Source organism: Patiria miniata, unplaced genomic scaffold (genome assembly GCF_015706575.1).
Source record: "Patiria miniata isolate m_02_andy unplaced genomic scaffold, ASM1570657v1 HiC_scaffold_3, whole genome shotgun sequence".
NCBI lineage: Eukaryota > Metazoa > Echinodermata > Asteroidea > Valvatida > Asterinidae > Patiria > Patiria miniata.
In genome coordinates, this window is record NW_024037069.1 from 31,208,656 (window position 1) to 31,231,561 (window position 22,906).

Sequence of the window (22,906 nt, forward strand, 5' to 3'; positions counted from 1 at the left end):
TTTCCGGCATATTGGCCCTTTCTGTTCAATGTGTATTTCCATAGGCGCGCGTGAGCACGCGCGCGCAGCTGAAAATGTAACAAAGATATGTGACTCTTCGTGAAAACGCAAATCTCATTTGACCTACTTTTACGTATTTCCGTGCAATGGGTTTTGTACGCGTTCAAAGGGCCAAAATTTATGTGGCTCTTCGTGAAAACACAAAATTGATATATCGAGATTTTGGCCCCTTGCAACATTAATGTAACTTGGAAATTAATGATGTTTTGCTTACAGAAACATGTCAAAATGGTAAAGTACATTGTTTTAAATCAAAATATTGAAAAAAATCAAAATCGAAAAAATGGTAATTTTTGACATATGTGGCTCTTCGTGAAAACGGTGACGAGACTACTCGCATACAAGGACGTATGGCAATGTGAACATTCAGAATAAACTAAGTCGTGCGTATTTCGCACTATACACACGCGAACTAGGACGCATGCGTTGTGTCCCGTCCACGGGGCGTTAGTGGTAAAAAAAACTCCGCCCTCTCTGTTCACTCACGAAACGGATAAGGTTGGTGCACTCACCTGATGATACAATGGACTCTTCTTCCAGCCTAAGTTCCGCCAGTTGCAAGCAGGCATTGTATAAGTCCACGCTCACGTACCGAGCAGAGACTACAGGGTCCGGTACGAAATCTAGAGTCTGTCCGCCAGGGGTAGCTTGAGAAGAACTGACTGGTGATCCGATTGGTGCATTCTGTGAGTGATCCGCATCCAATCCAGCTCGTACAACAGCACCTCGTAATCGGACACCTAGGGTGATAAATAGTTGAAAATCCTATTTGAAATCACAAAGACGTCACAGAATTTAGGCTACCCCTCAGGACTTTTACGGTACAAATTTATAAAATGGTTTTGAAAAACGGAGAGCAGTACAAAAGCTTTGAATGCCCCGTTTTTATGTCAGGTTTAGGGACTCATAGACGAGCGTTTGGTTTACACGTAGGCCTTCAATTGTAAGAAGAACAGAGGGGCTCGTAGTAAGGGGAGCGCTGATAAACTCCTACAATCATACACACTACATCAACTAATAGTGTGCAAATGCCCCCTTCTCACTACTATTTATTTATGGGGAGACCTTTCACATTTGACGTCTTGTAAAATTTTGCTACTGCCATTCATTTTCATGAATTTTTTTTTTTTTTTTTTTTGGGGGGGGGCTCGCATTTGGGGGGGGGGGGGGGGGGGGGGGGGGTGGGTTAAAGCGCCCTTAGCCCCCCCCCCCCCTCCCCTCGTAGAGCCGCGCCTGCTTACCATGTGTTCCCTTTCTATTAACAATGGTGATCCGCTGCAAGCGATAGGTAGTCCCCAGATCTACCCTCCACCATTGGCGTCCAATGCACACTGAAAAAATAATATTAAAAAAGTGATATTATACAACATCGTTCACTGTTTTGTTCAGTTCTTGTGGACATACAGATTGTGTTTTTTTTGTATGAAAATTCGGTATTGAAGTGACAACTTAGCTTTGACAGCATAGCAAAGTTTATCAATTTTGTTTACATATTATGCGCTTTCCTATGGGGGCAAAGTGGAGGCGAGAGCTGCCAAGCTCCCATGGGAAAGCGCACATGTAAACAAAGCATTACGTCAGTACAGTCTCAAGGCCAGGTTGCCTATGAACCTAAAAGCGAAATTTAAAATATATATAGAAAAATGTTCTTGATGTAAAATTAATGTCGCACGAAATCCCTATCGAAGAACTTAATGTCAAATTCTAAAGATGAATATATATAAATTACACATTTCAAAACGACAAAGAAAAGAAACTCACGTGTATGTGAAATCGTGTCGGTGTCATCATCAACAGCAAGGCTGGCGAAATCTTGCGAGTAGTTACTGCTCTGACTGACGTATTTGTCCCGCAGGTTAATAAGGGCCACGCCTACAATTAAACAAAGTTAACGACGTTGATCATAAATGTGCACTGTACTTTCGTCCGGTAGTCGCAAAACAGAATTTTGCTGTTTCATGCCGTTTAATAGCCATATTTCGAAAATCAACAGTCTTAAGTTTACCAAAACAAATTAAAACTGTTTTTAACATCTGACACGACAACTATTACTTTGCCTTTCCTATACGTATTTCCAGCTATATTTTGCCTGACCTATAAGCCTACGTATTTCCAGTTTTGAGCTATCCAAATCTGAGCCAAACTGACAAAAACACATCTCATCATAAGTGACAGTTCACCAGGGGCGTCAATCGCTTCTCAAAGGTGGGGGAGGGGGGACATATCGTGATCAAAACTGATGTTAGCGCGAAGCGCGAAGCCCTTACGGCGTGGGGTTCGGGGCCCGTTAAGGGCAACGAAAAAAATGGATTCTAGATACTCTGTCGTGTGATCTGAAGCAATTTATTACCACTTTAACCAATAGTTTTCTTAGCAAAAGATAATAAATTAAACATAATTTTTGAGGTTTGCTCAGCTAAAGGAATAAGATAATTATTTGAACATCGTTTTTGAGGTTGGAGTTATTGAATCAGCTACCAGGTTCCTGAGCGACAGGCGTGGGGTTCGATGCCCGCTTAATGGCCCTGAAAAAAAATTGGATTCTAAATGCTCTGTGGTGCTATCTGAGGCAATTTCTGACCACTTTAACCAATATTTTCTATGCAAAAGATACATTGAAGTACATAATAGGGCCCTGCAAATTAGACACGAGTTCAAATATCTGGGGGGGGGGGGACATTTGATATTGTGTCCCCCACCCTTCAAAAAGTGTGTGTGTGTGGGGGGGGGGGGACATGTCCCCCTGTCCCCCCCCCCCCCGGATTGACGCCCATGCAGTTCACCCTTGCTGTGCTTTCAGACTGACACGCAGTGGCGATCCTATAGCGCGCAAGTCCTGTCTGACTAGAATGCCTGGAATAACGACCAGCACTCCAACCACTCGATTTTCGTGGACCAACATTTTAAAACCAAGTTTTAAAGGTACAATTGTACCTTGAAAACTATAACATTTCGTGAAGGAAATTAATCGACCCAAAAAAGTGCTCCTTTAATATCACGGAAAATTTTATGGAAACTTAAAGTGACAAGTGCACACAGAAAGTGACCAAACAGAGCCAAGAAAGAAAGTTTGACCGACACAAAAATGTTTCTCTTTGTCCTGCATGTGCCCCCGGCTCATTTATGAGACTTGAAAGACCTTCTTTAGGCCTATTTTAATGTCCAAAACAACTGACAGACTACTAAAAAAAATTAAAGTCCCATAACAGTTCCTCCTGCAAACGGTACCCATCAATAGGAAGATATCAACATCTATTCGTGCAGTTTATTCCTTTTGAAAACTTGAACTTATTGCAGCCCCAAGTCATGTAAATTGTTACAATTACTGATTACGAAAAAAAATGTACATTAAATTCTATTGCGTGTAATAGTCAATGAGCAAAAGATATTACACTTGGTAATGAGGAAGCGAAAAAGTAGCAATACTATAGTTCAACTTGCCTCACCCGAGGCTTGCTTCCCCCACCCCATCCCCCTTAAATTTGGAGAACCTAACCATGATATTGAAATATTAAAAACCATATTGAAAACTATGACCAAACTCATTGTGTTCCCCCCCCCCCTCCCCCGCAAACGGGACCCAGCTGTGGGCCCTTGGTTCACGGACAAGAAGTCTCAGCAAACAAACTTTGCATGTGTTATAACATGACCAACAAAAGTGTGCAGGAAGTATACTCCTGCAGGAACTTATGTTTACTTATATTGTCGTTCATTTTAGAAATCAAGCCTTACCTTGGTCTGGGATGAAGCATAGTAGCAGGAGTACCCTTACGCCGAGATAGCAAGCTCGACTCGTCTCCATGGCTTGTTTCTCACCGAAGTTAATAAATCCCACCCGTACACGGCTCACGCGGCGTCCATTCTTTTGAACAAACGCATCAGTAACTGCTTAGTTTATGCCTAAAACTGAGCATACGTTCGACTGGAGCAGGAAATATCGTACAGACGGCCTGTTTACACATCAACTTTCAGGGGTTTCCCACTGACCTCTAGATGATCTCTGCTCGCAAAGAAGTTGTTCGCACGTTTAGATTACATTGCTAGTTTCCGGATTCACCACCCGTTTCCGTCAAAATTCGAGAAGCCTCGCGAACATTGCACTGTTGGTAAGGCGCTGCTCCGATACATGTTTTTGCGCAACATGCTGAGTTTTCAAAAATATCATGGCAAATATTGTTACATATAAGGTCATATATACATATTAAGTCATTTGTTTGAGTCCACTCCACCTCGCACTCTGGACACAAACACCAAACACGTCACGTCTTTCAACTACACATCTTCAAACAAATTGGAACGAGGACGTTCCCGCCGCTTTGAACTTGAAGATCGCAGTGATTTTACAGCTGTGGCTTCGACGTTTTCGACATAGGGGACAACTTATATTCAATTAAATCTTTTCCTTGAATAATATGTTTCACCTATTTTTTTTTAAAACTCCATCCGTTGATGACTTGCCTTCCCAATGCATCAGTTCACCTGGCATATTCCTTAGTATAGGATAGGCTTAACCGGAAGTCCTATAATGCATGATGGAACGACAATGATGCATTCCCGTTCGCCATAGGATTCTGTACAACTTTTATTTTGCCTGTGGGCCCAATATCTTTACATCACTGTCTGATTCCCTTCTCAATTTTTGGATGAATGGATTGAGATTTAATTCTTTCTGTTCTTATAACCATTAAGGAGATTGTTAGGGCATCACTGATGACAATGCACCCAGCTCTCCACACATCTCTCGATTCTGCGCTGCCCATTTGAGAATCGGCAAACTAAAGGTCAGTCCACTATCTGATTTTATCTTGCCACCTCTTTTGCTGCCTCGATCTTACCCCGTTTCCTTCCCCCTCTCATTGTGCCCTGCAAGATGGTCTTTGTTCAGCCAGATGATCGGGAGATATGTCCATACCAGTTTAGCTTGTGATTCTTGACAGTGGTCATGAGATATCCCGATATCCTTGTGTGTGTGTGATCTTGTGAACCTCCTCATTTGTCACACGGTGTTTGTATGAGATGCCCAAGATCTTGCGATAACACCCCATTTCCATGGCTTGTATTGTTCTGTTTAGCTCAGCATAGAGGGTCCAAATTTCACAAGCATAGATGAAGTTCGATATCATGAGTCAGCCAAGCCTACCGTGTCTGGTTTTATATATAATGCCTTATGTTCGGTTTTCTCAAGGCATTGTGTATACGAATGTCTTCAAAATGCATTTTATTTCTAAATGGTGGCTTCCTTATATGGAATAAATTCCATATGGTATAAATTCCGTATATGGTATAAATTCCTTATATGGTAGAAATTCCTTACAACGCAATTGCAAATATAGGCCTATTCAAAGCAAATGCAAATATTCACACTTTAAACAATGACAAGTTATAATGACTAAATTCTAGTCTGGACTTTCAGTGAGCTTCGAAACCCAATTTTCAGTTTTTAGAGATTTAATAGTCGATTAATATAACTTACGCCATTGTTGAGCATCACACATTGAAAAATATACTGCTGTTGTTGATCCGAACAAAATTGTGATATTCTCTTATTTCAATACTCCTGATTATATTATAAAATATTCATAGAAATTCGTTCTTAATTGATATACAGAAATGTCTGCCATTTCCATTAAAAAATATTGATGTGTCTATTATTGAAATGTGGGGACTACTTGCCAAAAAATGTTGTTTTTTAATTTCTTCCAATGACACACAATAGCAGCATGCAGCCACGCCTACCGAGTTCCAGACCCCGCCCACCCTAACACCACCAACATACATATTTGTTTATCTTGAGTTTCTCTCTTTTCATGGTTAATGTGTGGTTAACAATAACAATACCTTCAATTGTAAGGTTTTTTTCAGTAGTATAAGCTACGTTTAAGTACTGAGTATTTACTTGCTACCTCATATGTAATTAAGTCTTTAATTTATACAAATTATGATCATATAAAAGAAATTATCGATTGCTGTAAAATAATCATATCGTATAAGCATCCTTATTTAATAATCAGAAAGATTCTAGATGCGCTGTTAAACAATCCTATCGTATGGGTATCTGTATATTAATAAAACAATAAAAACGTGTACATTCTTCACATGTCAAACTGTCTGAGTTTCTGTGTAATTATGTTCATACAAAATCTAGATTGTATGTATACGCTAGTTGGTAGGTATATATTCAATACATTAAACATCTAAGAATCTAATTGTTACAAAATAAATGTTTATTTACACTGCTGCTTTTGTTGAGCATATTTCGTTATCGCTACTTTTGCCCCAGTATTCTTTTCACAAGTTTTGTAAAAATTAGGCCAAAAAATGTCTCCGGTTTCTGGTATGGAGCTTGCCCAAAAAGTGGTGCGGCGACGCGGCTTTTTTTTTTAACCTGTTTTTTTTTTGCTTCAAATGTCGGCTGATGACTGCAAACTGGTGCCCGACTAAACTTAGTCCAAATATATGGGAGTCCAGAGAGGCCACATAAAGCTTATTCTCGATCATAACCCCATCTAAAAAGACGTTTAAATTGTGCAGCAGCAGGATTTCAGTCAAACCAGTGAGTTTGGCGGTTTTGAGATATAATCTTTTATTAAAAAAAAAAACTTTTTAATTTTGCCGACGCGCATGGCTACGGCGACGCGCGCGCATACCAGAAACCGAAGACTTTTTTTGGGCCTTACTACGTTATTATTCATGCTTAAATTTTAAACATTACAACGATATTATTCATGCTTAAGTTCTCATCTGGATATTCAAGATAGCTTAAAAGTAGTTAATTCATCATCTCCCATAACATGAAAATCTGTATTCACATATCAAAATTGGCATTTTGCACAGAAAAAATACTTGCAAACATGAAGAAAATACTCGTAAACAAAATTATACTGATACTTCAAAATCAAACACTTGTATTAACAAGTTATAACGAAACCCATTTCACACAATGGTTGACGTAAAAGTATTACATTTCCTGACACCGAACCGTGATGTCAATCACTTGCCTGTGTAAAAATAGCCATCGTAACCATTGGAGTATATGCATTACCCTTAAATTTCTTATCTTATTGCTGATAGTCGTTTCCTCTATCTTTAGGCAGAATCGGACTTCGCCAGTGCCGTAAATTTGTGTCGGCAAGTGAGGGGGGGGGGGGAGATGGGGGATGACCAACATCCTAAAATTGTTCGGCCGTGGAAATTCAAATGCAGGGGAGGGGGGGGGGGGGCTGGACATCACATTACAATAGGGGGCGCTCTTAAGGATAATGCATATCAATGTGTATAGTCGCGCTTACATCAAAACGGCGCATTATAAAGCTTGTGTACTTTGTTTCTACATTTTTCAGTACTATTTAATACATTTTAGTTGTTGGGATGTTCGAAAAATACCTTAAAATACCCGGGATTTACGCCCCTGGACTTCGTACATCCGTCTAGTTGTCGTCAAGCTCCGGGCGGATCACGCAGAAGTTCTCATAGTGAGCGCGATCGATCGCCATGTACGTCTGCAACGAGAGAAATAATATCATGACCTTAATCTTCTACGTAAGTAGATTTGGTGAACTCACTTGGAAACGGATGCAAATCAATAATCTCACAAACTACTCTCGGAGTAAATTATTCCACCCTATACAGGGTGACCTTAAACATGCAACCCTAAAACATTTGCCTTTAACAAATGGGATGGGTGGATTTAAAGCAGAAAGCTTTTTTTTTTCAAGTACTGACAAAATCATGAAAATAGCACTTTGGGTTGCTTTGGTTTGCTGAGAAAATGCCATTGATGTAAAAGTAGTCATTTTCATCCTGTGCTCAAGAACGTCAAATAGTGATTTTTGTTTTTTTGTTTTTTTGGACATATTTATGTTGCTGAAAGTGTTTAAAATAGGAATAAAAAAGAATGAGATACCTGTTCAGGTGGAAAATATAAAGGAATTTCCATCAAATTCATTTGTACATTAGTCATATTAATATGTGCCATGTTGTTTGTAATGATTAAGACATGCACAAAATAATATGTACAGTGAAAATCCCTTACTGTGGTATTTTTTTGGAGTTCAGGATGATATATTACTACCTGTACATAAATGGCATTTTCTCAGCAACCGAAAGTGCTATTTTCATGGGTTTTTTTTTCAGTGTTTGAAAGAAAATGCTCTCAGCTGTAGTCTGATACCGAGAACATAAATATCTATTGATACATTTTTTTTTAAAGGGCAAATGTTTTAGGATTGCATTTTTGGGGGTCAACCTTTACATCCTGGAATTGCTAATGACTACGCTTAATGTTTACATAATGTTGGCAAGGAACAGGTGCCCAATGACCCACAATTAATCATTAGAGCTTAACAATAGCGGGACAATTAGCTTCAAGTTTTACAAAGGCTGATGATTCAAAACGTGACAATTAGTTTACCATTGAAAAGTAACAAACAAGACCAAGCAAGCCAGATAAAGCAGGTCCCAAAGCGTACAATATTCTATTCAATCGATTCAGAATGACCTTTTACTGGAAGTCTTCTCATGCATGTGACCTACACAATGGGATGTATTCATTGCATTAAGGGATATTTTCATTTGAAATCATTTGGGCCAAAGAGAGAATTCAACTGGGACCAGAACAAAATGAGTATTGGTTCAAACATTACTCACCTGTTCAATCTTATTCTCATCCATCTTGCTGAGGATGCGGATCAGATCACTGAAGGAGGGTCTGTTGCTAGGGTCCTCCTCCCAGCAACGAAGCATCAAGGAGTAGCTAAATATATAAACAAAAATATATAGAACAAAACCACGGCATGCATGATTTTTTATATGGATGATCTTGACCAAATTTCAACCGCGGTGGGTGTAATAAGTGTCAATTATGGAGTTCAGTCCATCGTAACTCCTCACTCCTCAATTATGGAGTTCAGTCATAGAGCTGTAATTAGTATACAGCTCTATGAGTTCAGTCCGTCTTCACGAAGTTTTCAAAAGCCTGCCACAAGTACATGCCGAGTCATCAAGTCCTATGGTAAGTAGCAAGCTTTTCAGATGAAAGGTAGCAAAGGCATTCCCATATCGCTGTTCATTTCCAGTAACTTATGAATGTACTAGTGAATTAACTTATAATTTACTTGTGACGGGACTTGTGATGGAATCGACAACACCACCTAAGTGTGTCTGACGGTTTTCCATAGGCTTTTGGGCCATGGGGGCGCCCTTTAGTTCAGAAACGAGGGCGAGTAAGGGTCATCAAAATATTTTTCGGTCCCGGTTATTCGTATCTTGTAATTATGGTGTTCTTTAAGCACTTTTTTACCCCGGAAAAGTCTCATTTGTACAAGCTAATGAGGCATCAGAAACACAATTTTTATTTTGCATAATCATTTGATATACTTTGGTATTTGGGAAAAAGTGCCCAAATTAAACACCGTGCTTATGTAAATCTTAGCATACACTGATGAATTGGCAACTAACAAAGGATTACATTAGTTTTTTTTTACACTCAAATGTTTTAACATTATGCGCGCAATAGGTTTAACACGATGTGCTTACATTTGCTTATCGCAGTTGGCAGGTTTAGTCATGCGGTATCCTTCCATCAGCCGACCTACTAGGGACCTGGTAGTAATGGCTGGGTATGGTGTGCCTCCTACGCAAAATAATGAAATTTGGAAAATAATCTTAGAAATGAACAAAATCTTCCAATGAACACACCTCTTTCGTTTTTATTTTGTTTAACTGGAAACATTGCATGATTTGTGAGTTCATCCCTGCATTGTCTGAATGAACTGTCCAAGATGACAACCAAAGATCTTACCAATTGAAGCGATTTCCCAAAGGAGAATGCCAAAGGACCACCTAATAACAGACAAAAACAGAAGCAATTGTCAGCAATATGCAGAACCATACAGAAACCCACATACAATCCTCTAGGCTGCAAAAATACTTAAACAAGGATATTTTGTATTCTCCTTATACCATACTTACACGTCACTTTGAGTTGTGTAGGTGCGATCCAGCAAAGACTCAATGGCCAACCAACGGGTAGGCACACGGCGCTGAATAAAAAAAAAACCCGTGTACACCAGTGAGATTCATATTTCATAATGGTTTGATTTTCTGAAACATTAAGGAATCATTTGATTTTTCAGATCAGGTTGGCATAATACCGGCTAGATCACTAAAAGAATGTGCTTTAATAGTTTGATCCATTTGCTTATAAACATCTTGATTTGGTTTGAAGTTATACTAAGAACCAACGGTGGATTATGAACTACACATGTTATAAGACCTACCGTAGACGTCTGGACATAAGTATCCTCTCCTCTCGAAAGCCCAAAATCTGAGACTTTGGCGACCAATTGCTCACCGAGCAAGATGTTTCTGGCCGCCAAATCACGATGAATTACCTGTCACGGAACGCAAGAAAACAAAAGGAAACATTATCAAACCTTGAGGCCTGCTCTAATTTTTGAGTAGCTATAGGTTTATAAATTTAAAGGTTAACCTTCCTTATGCGGAAGGATGAATCAAGGATAGTCAATGTTGAAGAGCTCCTGAAGTTGATCAATTTATGAACCTTTTAGTGACATACCCCGGACAAAGAGAGGTGATTCATTCCCTTGGCAACATCCAGGGCAAACTTGATCAGCATCTCGGAGGAGAGGGCGCCCTCGTCTGACTCCGATTGTGAGCGAGCCGTGCGCAGATAGCTGCGCAGATCGCCGTTTGGGAGATACTCTAGGGCCACGTACAGAACATCTGAGAGAAAACATCGATTTTTCGACAAATTAACATGACTCATTGTTTTTACCATTTCTTATATAACTAATCACACTGTCAACGTTTGTAAATCATGTTTCTTGAGAAAAGGAATCTTCTTATTATTATCTTATACCAATACCTTCATGCTGGCAAGCCCCCAGCAACGACACAACATTGGGATGATATCCGATGTTGGTCATTGTACGAAATTCTTCCATGAAATCTTCCCGGTCAGTTTTCGAGGCGTGACCTTTGAGCAAAATATATACAAGTGTAACTTTACAAATGTGCCGAAACTAAATAAATAACGTAAAATTCCATTTTAAATACTTAACTGTGACTGTGTTTTACCCTTTCTAATACAGTAAAGCCGACTATCAGGAATGATTTCGTTTATTCCGCATTTACAACACGAAAAGGAAAAAAGTGTGAAATTTATTTTCGAACAGAGTGGATTTACCATTCGCTTTGAACTTGTCATTTTGTCATGTTTGGTCCAGTTTGGTCTCGTCTTTTTCGTACGAAATTTATACTGATGAGTATTCCTTCAACATTTCATTTGGTCGTTATTGTTTGGAATTTGTAAACTGCAGGATGAAAATCGATGTTTTTTTAAATAACAGTCATTCATACCAAATCTTTTACCTTTCAGTATTTTAATAGCGGTTTTGGTCATCCTCCCGCCGATGTTCACAGTTCCTGATCTCACTTCACCAAAGTTCCCTTGACCGAGGACTTTGTCATCAACCACCAGGTTCTTCCAGAGAATCTCCCATCGCAGGGCCCACGATGGCAGGCCAACGTCCTCGTAGACTGTGGATGTCATGCCGTCCTCAGGAAGACTCACGTCATCATAGTCGATGCGATCCTGGGCAGGAAAAAGGTTCCAAAAGCAAAGGAATGTTGAAACACTAAATGTTTCATCCCTTTTTATGGGCTCCGTGCGCCAACAGGAGGGCGCCCTTTCACCTAGCAACGACGTCCCATCGGTCGACATTTAGCTGGTTGACGCGCACCGTTCCTTGTGTGTGCCGCACGTACACCAGGGGATTTGTAGTACAAGATGGTACGGCCGCGCGTCGCGGCAAAATTGTGAGGGGGTACTTGTGAACGGAGCGGATTCTACCGAGGTCATCTTTTGAGCAAATAATAAATAGTCCGATAGGGGTTAACCTATAATCCTAAGTTTGTACCGCATTGATTAACCAACTTTCTGACTAACTTACCGACTATCACTTGTTAATTACTTGGTATACTAGGTAGAAAAAAATAGACTTCCATAGTTTGCACCTTGGCTCAAATTTGCCTAAGATAAGAAACGATTAATGAATACTGAAGAAATGACTGAAACGGTGAACACTGACGCACTGATAAATTGACCAAAGGGTACGTCAATAGGCCACTAACCATTTTTATGGATGTCCTTTTCGGTGGGCTGTACTTGTTTCTTCGTTTCTTCCTCCGTATCCACACCCTTACACCACATGCAATCAATGCAATGATGAGTGTTGTGCTTACTACACTAACCACTGCAATTACTGCAGTGTTTCCCGTTCCGGAAGGGTCTAAAATGGATGTAAAACCACAGAAACAAAACATCGGGATATACATGATTACAAATAATGAATTGTACAACTAAAGATAAAAATAATGCATCGTAAATAGATTTTTTTAATTGAGCTTTCATATCATATGAAAAGTACATCTTACCGGTCCACACAGGCTTAAGCAGTGGACTAGTGATGTAATCCTCCTGTAAGTATTTAAAAAAAAACCAAGTATTTCAATATGGGTTTCATGAAATCAAGAAAGGTAAAAAGATCAAATAAATTACTTAAAGATGACAGCGACGACATTAATCATTTTAAATCAAAGTAACACAGTATCTCAGAAGCTTGACGATATCTATAATGAGGGAAGACATGTAGAGTGAAAGGTGGGGCAAGATAATAAGGTAAGGAGTGACAACCGCATCCACAAGTGGAAACCTAGGAAGTTAAACCACTACGCAAATTTCAGATTTCAGCACTCGATCGTCAAAGTAATTCTCACCATTTGATTGTCCAAGATGACGTATGCTCGTATGAACGCTGTGTATTTGGTCTTGGGAATGAGAGGGCCGTTTTCACCCGAATGACTCGGTAGCATCTGCCTCTTCTTACGTCTGGAGCCACCACATGAAGACTTCCCACTGCTCCCGATTTCAATCTCGGCAGATTCGCTCAAGTCATTTCTGCATTAAAAAGTAAGAATAACATAAAGTTATGAATCTGTGATGAAATAATTTGACGCCCTGAATTGCAGTCAAAACCTTCCCAATCAGTATTCTGAAGTAAAATGATGTTATGAATCTCTAATCTCCTTGGCAATTGTAATTGTTCAGATTATCTCATTAGTTTTGTTTTTGTTTTTATTTTTTGCTTTTTCTGAGTACGTATGATTATAGTGAGCGCTTCCACACAATTTATACCGCAGGTGACTCAAAAGAAAGTGACCTAATGGGATTTTTTTAAATATCTGGCCCGGCGCTGCATTTAATACAAATGACATACGTATACAGTACATGTTATTGAATAGTAACTGAAATTTTCACGTATTTTGCATACATTTTTTCACAAGTTATGTCCATTTCTATGTGCAAACCTGCTGTTCATTCACCGTTCTATGTGTCATCTCTGGTTCTCATTCAGTTCAATTGGCAAAAAGCAGTCCATGGACAGCTGTATAAATGGGTTTCTATCAGTAAAATATGCATTACTTCTCATAGTATAAACAATACTTAGGTGTTTTTTTTAAATGAGTGGAAGGACATTTTTATTGAATGCATGCTTTCTTGGTGTGTCAATTGTAACTGCTTTTTAACCCTAATCAGGCCGGGTTATTTTGACCATCTCTCAGCCCGGGGGGGGGGGGATTCCGCACCCCCCCTCCCTTAGATCTCGGCCATCGAGTGATGAAACATTTTGAAACTCGGTACATTCATAGAACAACGCATCATAAACATACCCAAGAAATTTCATGACTATAGGTCAAAGGGTTTTGGAATTATGGCTAATTAATTATTCATCTGTACGAATAGTAATTCTGCTCCGTGTACATGACGTATATGGGAAAATTCAGTTTTCACGGCGCGTAGCGTCGGAAAATTTTTCGCTATGTGGCAACCCCTGGTCCAATTTTTATGTTTTTGGTATCCAAATATGGGCAAGGCTCGAGGCTAAAAAGTCAAAACAGCTTGGGTCGCGACTCTTAGGGTTATTGGAAAATAATTAATCCTTGCCAGTTTCTTTTTGAGTCACCCTATAGTAGGCCTATACTTCTTTTAGTAAATGATTTTGCGATTGCATTACACTTTTGCTCATCTTTTGTAATACTTTGATTCAGCAGGACATGTATGGTATTATTTATATGGGCAGCTGAACCTGATAACATCATGATGAACATTTTGTAAGACATCCAGACGAATAATTGTTTGCATGTGTATCTCGGCATTGTTTTGTTCTGGTTGTGTTCCCATAATTGGTTCTCCCGATAAATGCAATTTCGTCTTGAAAATTAAATGAATAAACATCGTTCGCAAACGCCAGGTCAGCTCGACATGAGGTTGCACAACACTGATACCAGATAGTCCCAACAATACAGCAATTATCTGGAAGGTAATTTGTTTTGGATATATTTAATTTAGTAACAATGAATGCACAAAAAGTCTATTCGCTGTGCAACAAAAGTGCTGCACCTCCAAGATGGTTGTCACGCAGAAGACGTTTATTTGCAACAGAAACTCACGCTTTAAACACCATGGCTACGTATGGTAAACCTGTCGATTCCTGTGCTTTATCGAAGCTACGAAGGAGATCAGGATGATACAAAACGTCTGGATCCTTTCCTTCAATTCCCTCCTCGTCAGTCAGCCGAATCACCGTCACCTCCACGCAACTGCTCAAAGTATAGGTTGCAAGAACACGATTTTAAAGACCTATTATTAGAGAAAGGCTGTTAAGTCATGCAAGGTCTTCATACCGAGTACATGTATTTACTGTATCAGAACACAACGTGTACTGTTTTTATTCTTGTGAACAGTGTTTGCAAAAGTAACTCAAGATAGGTAGTATAGCATTGTAATTATGGCCATGACACTGGGGCATTTTACACGCAGCTTGTTCCGGGAAATCTCCAATAAGATACGAAAGCAAATTGAAATTTCATGTAATATTTTGAGGAAGGTCAATAAACTGATGAAAAAAATATGTAATTTGTTCACAGTGAGGCTTAATCCTTTAGCTTATAATCTAATTGGTTGCCTCCAAGTTGCCTATGAAATTGCCTGGTGTGATTTTGCCATGACGATTGACATGTCGGCCATGCTGACATTTCCATAGATGAGTTATTTAGAGATTGAATATCCAAACAATATGTCCAATTGCAATTGTGTACTTACAACGAAGGAAATCCTATTCCTAACTTAATGCTTTAATGTTTTAAGTGATTGTGTTTTAATTGATTTTTCAACCTTTCCTTTCGTCTTACCTGACAGGCCCATTTCTTTGACTCACTGGTGCTATTCTCAATTTGATTGTGGTCTCGGTGATATGATTCGTCGAATTGTCAGACACGACCAGAGGAAGGGGTTTTGCAGGAACTATACATAAAAGGTTTCGTGAGAACATTGAATAGAATTGATTTTTTTTTTTTTTTTACAATAGGTCAACCGTTTTAAATGTTGTTAATGTGAAAACATAAGTATCATTACAGATAACTGGAGTAGTATCTATTAAGCACCTAATTGCCTTGGAAGAGTTATTTCAGCATTCATTATTTGCATGCAGGATCCTAGCTGCCCTAAATTCCACACACGATGTGCAATACTTGATACTGGTTTGTAACTGGGAAGGTGTAAACTGGCCAAGAGTCGTAACAGTTATGACCCGCGGCTGAACTTAAAATACAAATCGATAAACACAGTATCCCAATGTCTAAGCTATAAAACCTATTTGTTCAACTTTTGAACACGTTGTAATTGCATGCTTTTTGCAACAATTTATGACTATGTTAGCATGTTTGTGAGAGACGTCATTAAGTTTTATTCCTATATTAGGTGGCCCATACCTGTGCACGCACCTTAAAATCCATTTCTCTATCATAACGCATGTCTTTGAACTATTTTAAACACTTAGAATATAATTATGTATATAACAATACCTGTAACAGTCACAGTAAATGTACATTCAGGTGTGGCCTCATTTCCAACAGCATCTGTTGCTGTACATGTGACAGGTGTCGGACCAATCATGAAGTTTGTTCCTGAGGCCGGTGTGCATTCCAAAGTAGGAGCAACATTGTCAGTGGCTGTAGGATCAGTCCATGTTACCATGGTTACCATGCTTCGCGGTTCAGCCACACGAGATATTGGTGACGGACAGGAATTGGCTGTGAATACTGGAGCGTCTGTATCTGAAAAAGATTGATATAATATTTAATTTAGCATCCAAGTTAGTTAACTTACAAGTGATACTTATTAACAAATGTTACAGACATCTTATCTTTTTGATTATGTTGTGGTAGAACGAAATGCAACATTTACATCAGCCTGTAGCAATGGTTTGTTGACTTGACTAATAATCGCCAAAAAATTGAAAATACCCATCGCTACTAGAAAAGTTTTCAATTGAAATTTTCAATTAAACATAAATGAGTGGATTTTGATATGTGCGAAATTGGTGTACTGTGGTGTATTCTCCCCATTCATAGAGAGATCTCTAACTCTTTAATGTTTGAACTATTTAATGAACTACTTTGTGCACTTGTTTTAGTACGTCATCTTTCAAAGAGTCCCCTACAAGGAAACTGGTGGTTGGTTTGTGACGTAAGCATTGGCGGATCAATCGGGGGGGGGGGGGGGGGGGCAGGGGGCGCACGCCCCCGGCAAGAAAGTTTAAAATGTTTACTATTGGTGAAAAACGGACGGTGATCCGACGGGCCGCGCGTTTTGAGTTCGATCCATTTTATTTCTCGTATTTATTTCCCGTTTAAAAATGCTCGTGCGCATTACTTAAAAAACCCTGCTGTTGTTTGATTGAGTGCTATTTTCTTCATCAACAAACAGAAAAATGATCATTTTGAACGTCTTATTTCCGTAGTTGCCGCGCTGTCCTTTAGTTTAAATTCACGGCAGCTTTTATAAGGGAAAACACCCAGAACTTTTTTTCCATTGTCCCTCCTCAGAGTATGACATACACCGTAATCAGATTGCAGTTTTGTACTGTTGGATATTGGGGGAGCCGGGGATGCACGCCCCTCCCTATCCCAGCCCTTCACTAAAATGTAAAAAAAAAAAATTAGAACAAATAAATTTGTGTTATTTTGCTCTGGACCTCTAGTGGCGTATCCAGCATCTGAAAATCTTCAAGAAGGCGCAAAAATCTAAAACAAAATGGGTACTAAAAGTAGAGCACAATGTAAATAAACTTGAGGAGTTAATTAAGTTATTCAGAAGTAAGGAACATGACAGGAGTATAATTTAATTTCATTCTTAAAATGGTCTTCTGGGCTGATCGTGCGTTTTGGTTTTGGGCGTATCGGCTTCGATGACGCACCGGTATGGAATACAAACGCAGATATGCGAATAGCCGTACAAAAGCCGTACAAAATGTCTTGGTCTCCATAGGTTTGTGCACAAACATGGATGCGCCCAGTAGGCATTACTTTGTACACGAAGTTAGCGCTCTAGTAATGTAATATAGCTCTATGTGAACAACCAATCTGATGAAGTTTCAGCTTAGCTTCAGCTGTATTTTTCGAGAAAAACAACATTCTAGGATCTCGATTTCAAATCAAAAGTTGCTGAATCATATTTTGAATTGGGCATGAATCCAGCGTCCAAGACACGTTCTCACTGAGCCGAATGCAGCAACGCGATGTTGCGCACTGATCCGACGAATCATAGCAACCGAGCGCGCGTGTGCATTGTGCCAATGCTTGCGCGCGCTTCGCCGAAAAACAAAACGAACTACTAATTTGAATTTTCTACGATGCTTTTTAAAAAGGCCTTCTTTTGCTGATTTCTTCAAAATTACAGCTTTCCAGAAAGAATAATTTCACAGGGAGTTTAGTTCCCTTACTATCTTTCAACCAAGTATGTTTTTCAACAATAATTACGCCAGTCACTTTTGGATAGCTGCAAATGAAGGACTCTAGCTTTAAACAACTGGACACAAGAGTTTTTTAAGGAACTCGCACCAGCATTTTAAAACGGGAAATGAATACGAGAAATAAAATAGACCAAACGTCGAAATGAAACTGCAGATTGATAACCCATTTTGATTTTTGTTGGAGAAATAACTACTAGGTCAAACATATTACTTTTACAGACTTAAAAATGTCTTTCCGTATATACGGAAGGGATTGCAAGGGATGAAGATGAAACCTTGTATGAACATCGACCCTTGCGCTGGTGAATGGGGATGACCAAAATCCAAACATTTCCCGACCGTAAAAAGTCGAAAAAGCGGGGGAAAGGGAGTGGTGGGGGTGTTCATGATACGAATGTACTCAACCTTATCCATTTTCAGTGCTACCGAATACAATTTGTTTTTTGGGAAGTAAAAAAACACGTTTTTGTGGGATGATCCAATAGCCTTTCTCGATCACCCGGTGTGTGTATGAGAGTTTGTTTCTGCATTCAATAGGGGACGTTGAACAATAGAGGACAATAGGATCGCCAATTCCCGAGAGGTCGACTATCCCCAATTTGGATTCGTGTACAAAACATATGGGAGGTCTTCCTAAAAAGTTTAAGAATAAAAAGGTTGAAAATAACATAGTTTCAGTCATATCGATATCTCTTAACTCCAACCTTCTATATACCTTCACGAATAGATGTCTTGAAATTAAGTTGTACATGCCTACATACAAACTTTAAGTCAGTAGAAAAGAGGCAGCAAGAAAAGCTATGTGATTAACATACTTACGAGGAGTTGGTGGGGGAGATGGGGCATTCACGGTTGATTTGCCAAAAGTAGGACTTGCGATAGCGGGTTTGACTGTAGTAATGACGTCGACAGGCCTACTTGTAGTTTCTGGGCCCGGGGTTGTAGGTCTGGTATCCATGCAAGTTATCCCAACATCCCCGTCGTGAGTGCAGTTACTCACGGCCCAACCGCCGTGGGAGCAGTCTACCAAACGCTCCTCGTCCCCAGAGCAGCTGACCTCACTAAGCATGATGGGTGAAGAGGAGCCATGATCGGGATCATCGTAGGCGGGTCTGGCTGGGTGGGCGGACCTGTAGCCAAGCTGTTTGCAGGCTACATCGCTGTTGATGTCGAGCCAGTTGTCTCTGCAGACTGTGCCCCAAACTCCTTGGTAAACCACCTGTAGTCGGCCCGCCAGATTGGCTGCTTCGCCGCCAACTAACCGAACGGAGCCATCTACAATGGAGAGTGCATGATTTCAAAGTAGCAGTGATATATTACCCAATTGAACAAAATGAATGACAAATCCAAGAACTTCCTTCTTTTTGACCAGAATCTTTCACAATGGAAATCAATTGAAGGAGAAGTGTACCTCTTCATTCTTAATATCTGCATATATCAAGGTCTCAAACTGAGTGATACATGTTTATCAAAATGAAGAGCAACCTATACGCTTCCCGCTGTATGTAAAACAAAATAAGAAATGAGAAATTGTGTGGAAGACTCATTTATGAATAATTGTCTCGTGTTTTACTTGTAGCCAACTAAACTTGTGATAGACTTGTGATGATCTCGACTTACATTGGAGCAGAAAGGACAGAATAAACTGAGGCAAGAGAAGCCTTCCTACTTGTGAAACAGGCTAGACAAAAAAAAAAAAAACAGACAATCAGATGGACAGACAAGCACCTCACCTGGCATCACTCCTTTCGGCAGCGGGGCAGTGCACACCACGCTGGTGTCCTGCCCATGCTCGCACTGATTCTCGCCCCACCTGGCGTGATTGCAGAACGCCAACTCGGACTCCCTGCCCTCGCACGTAACCTGGTCCAAATGAATGACCCCTGACCCTTCACCGAAGAACGCCCTCGGGAGGGCGCTATCCGCTGAGAGGTAGCCCAGCTGACGGCACACCACGTTTGCCCCCTCCATGTTCCATCCTTGGTCGCACACGGTTCCCCACTCCCCCTGGTATTTGATTTCGACACGCCCATTATGAGGGTAGGTGCCACCAATAAGGCGGACTCGACCGTCTGTGATAAAAAGAAATGAGTAAAAATGTTAGTAATTGACTGTACTAAATACTGAATATATTAAGTAATGAAAATGTAAATTAAGTAAGAAAAATAAAATATCAAGGTCATCTGAAAATTAGCAATAGGACCTATCTGTCCAAACGGCAAGAAAAAACGAACGATTATACCATACACGGTCATTTCTTTTCGCATATTGAATAATTTGATACTATAGAATATGTTGAAATGGGTCATGGAATAGGGTGAAAATAATGTTTGCAACTAAATTTTGATTTTACAAAATTAAAAACTCTGAACAAAAAACCAAAACAGATGCATCTTTATTTCTTGGTTGTTATTTCAATAAAAAAAACCTTACGGAGCAAAGTGGAGTAAAAGTCAAAAAACTTACAGAATAAGATATGAAATAGAAAGTTAATGAATGCTCTTAATTGGCTGCTGTGTTTAAGACTTCATTCATTCCCTAGCTCCGCCCCATGCAGAGGTGCTTGTGATGGAAAATCTCTTCAACAAACTTTGGCGAGGGAAACGGAAAACATCGTGGGATCGATGAAGGTGGAAGTGTTGACCCGTGGTCATCGTCAAAAAAAATTGTACCATACAAGAGCTCACAGAAGTGAACCGTTCCATCGTCCGTGGATAGGACGACTGGTAAATGAGGGAAAACATTCCACTAACCTTCCGTAGTGACTGGCTTGAACACAAAAGGAGCTCCACAGATAACCCCAACATCCTCGACGTGTTGGCAAGCCCCACCCCTCCAGGAGTGAACGCAATCCTCCAGCTTAGCCTCCGAACCCTCGCACTCCACGTTATCGAAGAAGATAGGATTGATGGAGTCCGCGTCTAGGAAGTAGGAGTAGGAGAGGGAGGCCCGAGCTGGTTTGAAGCCTAGCTGTCTGCAGACTACCGTGGCATCCTTGATGGTCCAGTCGGTGTCGCACACGGTGCCCCAAACTCCCTGGTAGTTGATCTCGACTTGGCCTTGGGCGGAGTCGCCCCCTGCCACCAGACGGAGGTCGCCATCTGTAAACGATGATAACACGATAGGTGTGGTGAGTTGAATGTGATTTGATGCTCTACATGATCATGATGCTCGTACCGTACAAATTGGGACTGAGAAGTTTGTTAGTTTAGAGGAATAGTTACAACATCTGATGTGCTCATCTCCCCTTCCTTGGCTAAGTGGTACATGGTTCCTTATTCAAAACAATCTGTTATGAGTCCATAGTGGATGCTTTGAGATAGCACCTACCTCTACCACACAAATGAGGTGTGATACCTGCTCTAAATTTGTAGCCAAAGCGTAGTGATCGACTCTAAGCCTCGTAAAGGGCGAGTTCCATTTACAAATTCGAAGACACTAAATCAAAAGAAACTGACTGCCTAACTGGAGGCTTCTATCGGTCAATAAATACTCTAAAGGAAAAGGGCTATCCCAAGGCGAAACAGAGGTATTACATCGTTTTAACTTTTGTCAGTTCACGTGGTATATCCGACAACCTTTCCAAATTGTATCTCTGGCGTTGGGAGCAGGGGTGGTTTTGCAAAAAAAGGTTAATACACAATAATTTCAGCCAGAGCTATCGACTTGTAGAAAGTAAAAACAAGAAACTGTCGGTAAATGTGATGAGAATTTAACTGTCAAGTTGAAATTATTTTGAGGTTTCAATGAAGTGTCGCTATGTTTCCATCATACTTTCAGGTGGAGTGTATGTCTCGCAGCTAATCATGACGTCATCAGCATGCGTACAGTCATTCTCTCCCCACTTGTCGTGGGCGCAGAACGCCAGCTTGGCCTCGTTCCCCTCGCATATCACGTGACCCAGGTGGATGACCCCTGACCCCAGTCCGTACCCCCCAGGAGGCACAGCAGCGGGCGGGTCGGCAGACTCGTAGCCTAGCTGCTTGCAGACTACGTCCGTAGCCTGCACGTCCGTCTCGTCACGGCAGATGGTTCCCCAGACTCCTTGGTAGTAGATCTCCACTCGGCCGTTGTGCAGATGGGTACCACCGACAAGACGAAGTGAACCATCTAAATATAAATGAAAACTTTTTTATGATGAGAAAGCCAAAAGCATTTTTTTTTAAGAAGTGATCGCAATTAACCAGTGGACAAAACCCCCACGACACTCAGTTACTGCGTAAATTGAATGTGATCAATACTTACAAAGACAATTTTGTAAAAACACGAAAAGAAACAGAAAAGAGTAGATTTTGTAACTTCGTTATTTGGGAACCCCATTATTGCAATTTCACTCAGATAACATGATAATATCTCTGCCTTTACTCTACATTGTATTAAATGTATTTATTTCCATTTGTCAACATGAATAAAATTGTAATGACAAACCATTTCCAGCTAAAGGTGATAAATGGTAGACGGCAGGAGAAAGCTGACGTTTTTAGGTGATAGGATTCCATACGAACATATTTTACACGTTTTCATTCCGCTTTCGTTAAAACATACCCTTCTTTTCATAAGATAATTGTTTTTAAGTGAATGGTATTTAGTGCACCTTCCGTTAAAAAGTGCCATTATATAAGATTAGTTTTTTCGCAACAGGTCACGTCAAGATGACGAGCACACCTTTAGTTTCAGACGGGGCGGGTGTAGCTAGGTCCCCGCCCACGCTGCACGTCACCCCCACGTCCTGGGCGTGGTCACAAGAAGCAGGCCCCGCCCATGCCGTCTTGGGGCAGTCCGCCAGCCCGTCATCGTACACGCCACAGTTTAATCCCTCCAGGTATATCGGCCCGGTGCCTTCACCGAAGCTGTCGAGCCCAGAGCTGCTGACCCCACCGTAGCCCAGCTGACGACAAAGGACCAGGACGTTACTGGTACCCCAGTCCGTCTCGCAGATCGTCCCCCAGACG

The 22,906-nt window shown here is 40.5% G+C and overlaps 2 protein-coding genes across 2 annotated transcripts; both read right to left on the reverse strand.

Moving 5' to 3' along the window:
* Positions 1-7,188: 7,188 nt before the first annotated feature.
* Positions 7,189-21,097, reverse strand: LOC119738785. The gene is made up of 18 exons (XM_038213745.1): positions 20,708-21,097; positions 19,688-20,026; positions 18,774-19,229; positions 16,006-16,257; positions 15,334-15,445; positions 14,593-14,742; positions 12,859-13,039; positions 12,517-12,559; positions 12,214-12,371; positions 11,452-11,674; positions 10,946-11,056; positions 10,637-10,803; positions 10,338-10,451; positions 10,030-10,100; positions 9,860-9,900; positions 9,595-9,691; positions 8,707-8,812; positions 7,189-7,559 (listed from the first exon to the last, which is right to left on the reverse strand). The coding sequence occupies exons 2-18, from the start codon at positions 19,923-19,925 to the stop codon at positions 7,488-7,490; spliced, it is 2,592 nt and encodes an 863-aa protein (XP_038069673.1). The 5' UTR covers positions 19,926-20,026; positions 20,708-21,097; the 3' UTR covers positions 7,189-7,487.
* Positions 20,703-21,223, reverse strand: LOC119736663 (scavenger receptor cysteine-rich domain-containing group B protein-like). Its single transcript, XM_038210679.1, has 2 exons — positions 21,193-21,223; positions 20,703-21,055 (listed from the first exon to the last, which is right to left on the reverse strand). The coding sequence occupies exons 1-2, from the start codon at positions 21,221-21,223 to the stop codon at positions 20,703-20,705; spliced, it is 384 nt and encodes a 127-aa protein (XP_038066607.1).
* Positions 21,224-22,906: the final 1,683 nt, after the last annotated feature.